This window comes from Cynara cardunculus, assembly GCF_001531365.2.
Source record: "Cynara cardunculus var. scolymus isolate 2C chromosome LG 2, CcrdV1, whole genome shotgun sequence".
Lineage (NCBI taxonomy): Eukaryota > Viridiplantae > Streptophyta > Magnoliopsida > Asterales > Asteraceae > Cynara > Cynara cardunculus.
In genome coordinates this window covers 14,534,827-14,538,697 of record NC_037529.1, presented here as the reverse complement: position 1 = coordinate 14,538,697, position 3,871 = coordinate 14,534,827, and the positions used below count along the sequence as shown (strand labels likewise).

At 37.2% G+C, this 3,871-nt stretch overlaps 1 protein-coding gene across 1 annotated transcript; it reads right to left on the bottom strand.

Annotated features, from left to right (window-relative positions):
• Positions 1-1,237: 1,237 nt before the first annotated feature.
• Positions 1,238-3,376, bottom strand: LOC112505921 (aldehyde oxidase GLOX1-like). Its single transcript, XM_025109960.1, has 3 exons — positions 2,771-3,376; positions 2,517-2,680; positions 1,238-2,438 (listed from the first exon to the last, which is right to left on the bottom strand). Exons 1-3 carry the CDS (start codon positions 3,374-3,376, stop codon positions 1,238-1,240), a joined length of 1,971 nt encoding a protein of 656 aa, XP_024965728.1.
• Positions 3,377-3,871: the final 495 nt, after the last annotated feature.

Below are 3,871 nucleotides of genomic sequence, written 5' to 3'. Positions count from 1 at the left end.
TATATATATATATATATATATATTTGGAATCATGTGAGACTAAGAGTTTTTTACGAGACTCGTAAGACCAATTCTCAATCCTTGGATTAGATCTAAAATTTGAACATTTATAATCACAAAATTGCCACGAGACTTTTGAATAATCACAAAATGGTCACCGTGCAAATTTAGACCATTAGATCATTAGCGTATAAAGTTGATCAATGAACATAAATTGGTCTTACGGGTCTCACGAAAAACCCTTGGTCTCACGTGAACCCAACCCTATATATATATATATATATATACACACTAGTTGTGTACCCACGCAATGCGGCGGGAGCCGTGAATTTTAACAATTTTGAAGTGTCACTAGTTTTATTAGAGAAGATTTAACGATGATATAAGTTACACTTGGTCTTTACATATTAATACAATTTGAACAAATAAGAGTTATGGTTCCAATTACAGTCTATCGATGAAAAAAATTGTAAGACAATTTAAAATCCAATATATTTAAAATCCAACATATTTAAATGACTCCACAAATGTGTTCAATTTACACCAAGACCAAAGAATCAAGAGATCTAGACCAAGACCGAGAGTTCTAGAGCAATTGAATAGGAGATGAATGAGAGCACTTTTAATAATTTATGGTGAATATGAGTTTGAATCTCACATTGGGGGATGAGGAGAAGATATAGATGTATGAGAGGGTGAAGACATGAGTGAAATGTGTCAAAAGTATCTTGAGAACATAAAAAGAAAAAGTAATAATGTGCATTGGTAACTTGTATTATATGTTATTTTAATTATAGATTAAGAGATTTTAAGATTGAATGCATAAAGTAGTAGTACTTAATGCATTATGAGTTGTTTTTAAGAGTTTGTGCATAAATGTATAATATACTTTGTGCATTAAAAATTGTTTTTAAAACTTTTGATAAATTTGGTTTATAAGATAGTATATATATATATATATATATATATATATTCATGATGTAATAATTAATACATTATCATAATCCATTTGATATATGATCAATGTGAAGCCGACTTTATAAGTACTTAATTAACCAATACCACTATAATTAAATCAAAGTTTCACGAAAAGTAATATTTAATTACTTAATAGCAAACTATTTTTTCTACTTTTACAAGGCCATACATGAAAGATTATTTAATGATTCACTAGTGTATACAAAGTTGGAGTATGAGCTAAATTTTTAAAGAAAAAAGTGGTTTCACAAAACAATATCTATTTGTCAATGTGAACCCAAAGACCGGGTCCAGGAACCCCAAGGTAGTTGACAAACATCATATAATACCCAGGAGGCGCAATATTTCCTGATGGTGGTGCAAACGCCGTGATAACGTTATTTTCTATCGCCTTTAACGCAAGTACGATCAACCTCTGATTTTGGGAGAAACCATGAGTTGTGAATGGTGGGTATATCATGGTTACCTTAACATCACCTGGCTCCAAAATCTTTTTGCTTTTTAATGGATTAACTACAACCTTAAATGGTGCTCCATACTTTATCACCTTGTCAGTCTGACGTGGACATATTGAGGGTCTTTGGTCGTCAAGTGCAGGATCCAAGTAATGAGGGGAGAATTTCTCAACCCTCAACTCTGTTGGGAATTCGTGGTTGAAAGTGTAGAATTGATGTGGGTTGCTTCCAGCAACCAAGATGGTGGTATCAGGTAACAATGCTGAGGAAGAATGATACATCCTTGCAATAGTTGTAGGATTCATTTCTTTAAACCTTTTACCCATAGGCTTACCTGGAGAATATAGGATAGGGGTAAAGTTAGGGTCTATGGCATCTTCCCAAGCAGCAGTACCTTTTTTGGCGCCATTGAGCATGATGAGATCTCCAGTTGGGAGGTGTAGAAGGTCGCCCATGCATCTCTCTGAAGGCATTTCTTGTTCATCCTCCCATACTGCACCTGGTTTCATGGGATGGATTCTATGACAGTCCTTAAGTGCAGGTACAAATTCCTTTTCTGTAACATGCTTTGCATCAACCCTTTCAAATGCATCCTGCTTGTTGCCACCGCAAACCACCACCTCAACATTAAGCGGTAAGGGGTTTTCTGGCATGAGCTTGAGTGGGAAAAGAGCAGACATGCCAGAAGCTGGGTAGTTCCGGGCACCACCTGGCAACAATGGATGCTCACAAGAAATTTTTCCTGTAATTGGATTAAAGTTGATGGAGCGGTCATTGGCGAAAAGGAATACGTTGCCGTCTGGAAGTAGATAAACAAAGGGATAGAGATTGTTTTCTATGAATCTATTTGGTCCTTTTGGGGGCGTACATGTTTCTTTGAGGAAAGGGAAGTCGATTTTCTTGGGTTTGAAATCAAGTGTTGGTGGAACAACTTCAATGCTCCAGGATTCCCGACCCCCCACCAATACTGCAGACCCATCTTCTAAAACCTGGTTAGATGAATACCTGTGATTGATTCCATTACATTAAACTAGGCCATGAATGTATATATTAAGTTCTTACAATGGGTATGTATATAGATACCATCTGAAGTCACCAAGAGCATCTTTTCTTTCAATAAAATCTGATTTTAGATCATCCATAGGCAACATTCTAACAGCTTTCACACCACTAAAGGTACCTCCCGTAGCCACAAGGTTTCCATTAGGCCACAAGTTTCCTGAAGAGCACCATGGTTCTCCCGACAACTGCAATACATAAACATAATGCATGCATGCATGCAAACTCATTGCGCAATTTGCTAAATTTGGGACAAATTAAAGTAAGAATTAACATACCACAATGGTTCTACTTTTTGCGGTTTTCCAGTCATATGCAATACAATGAGCAAAACAATCAGGCTGGTTTTGTGTATCTGGGTTGGGCGGACAGTTTCCCTCGGGTTCCAATTTTCGAGCAGAAGGCCCAAGTGTTGTGGCATCAAACCAAACGACCTGATCGTTAGGCATCAGCTGTAGTTGCATGGCACCCACACCTGCGTTGGGGCAATCGATTTTCCATTCTCCCATAAAGTTTGTCTCAAGTTCTGGCTTTGCATAATCAGATCCACCATCGTTGACTTTGCCACCGTTGATAAGGTCAAGGGCAGCGTTGATACCTTCATGGACAAGGTTAAGTGCAGCGTTGTGGCCGTCTTTGATAAGGTTAAGGGCAGCGTTGCCACCATCATTAGGGCCAATGGTGCCATCATCAAGGTTAGAGGCAGCAGGGTCAACATCGACGGCAACGTTAAGATTACCACCTGGGTTTACAAGGGGGTCAACATGGACGATAAGATTATGGTTAATAGGGACTATACCTATGTCTCGAACGGCAAATGAAGAAAATGGAAAGAATTGAGGGAGGAGGAGGAGGAGGATGTAGGTTTTGAATGATGAACCCATTGGATCACTTTCAGTTTTTACATCACCATCCAACAACATCCTTAATACTTTCAAGGACCTACAATTTTGTGGTCAAAATAGAAAGAAAAATCTTACGCAAACTAATAGTTTCTAACTATAGTTGATGGACATTATCAACTATGTTGTATCTTTTATTATTGGCCCTAAATGACTTGGAACTTTATGTTATTCCTACACCAAATGTTTTTGCAAGTCAATAGCTTTGAACTATGTGTCTTATTTCTTTCAAAATTTATTCAAGAATTTTATGCAAGGTGAAGTATGATCCAACATTGTTAGGGTTACCTCTCATACCAAGCATACTAGAGTTATAAAAAGAACATCATGAACACGTACATGATCATAAACCAAGCGATCATAGTATTATTTCATGGAGGATGTGGGGTCTAAAAGGAGTAAGATGTTGCATGCAAATTATGTATAATTGCCTCTACCTCAAGAAGTAGAACGACTAAAGACAATACCATAATTAAG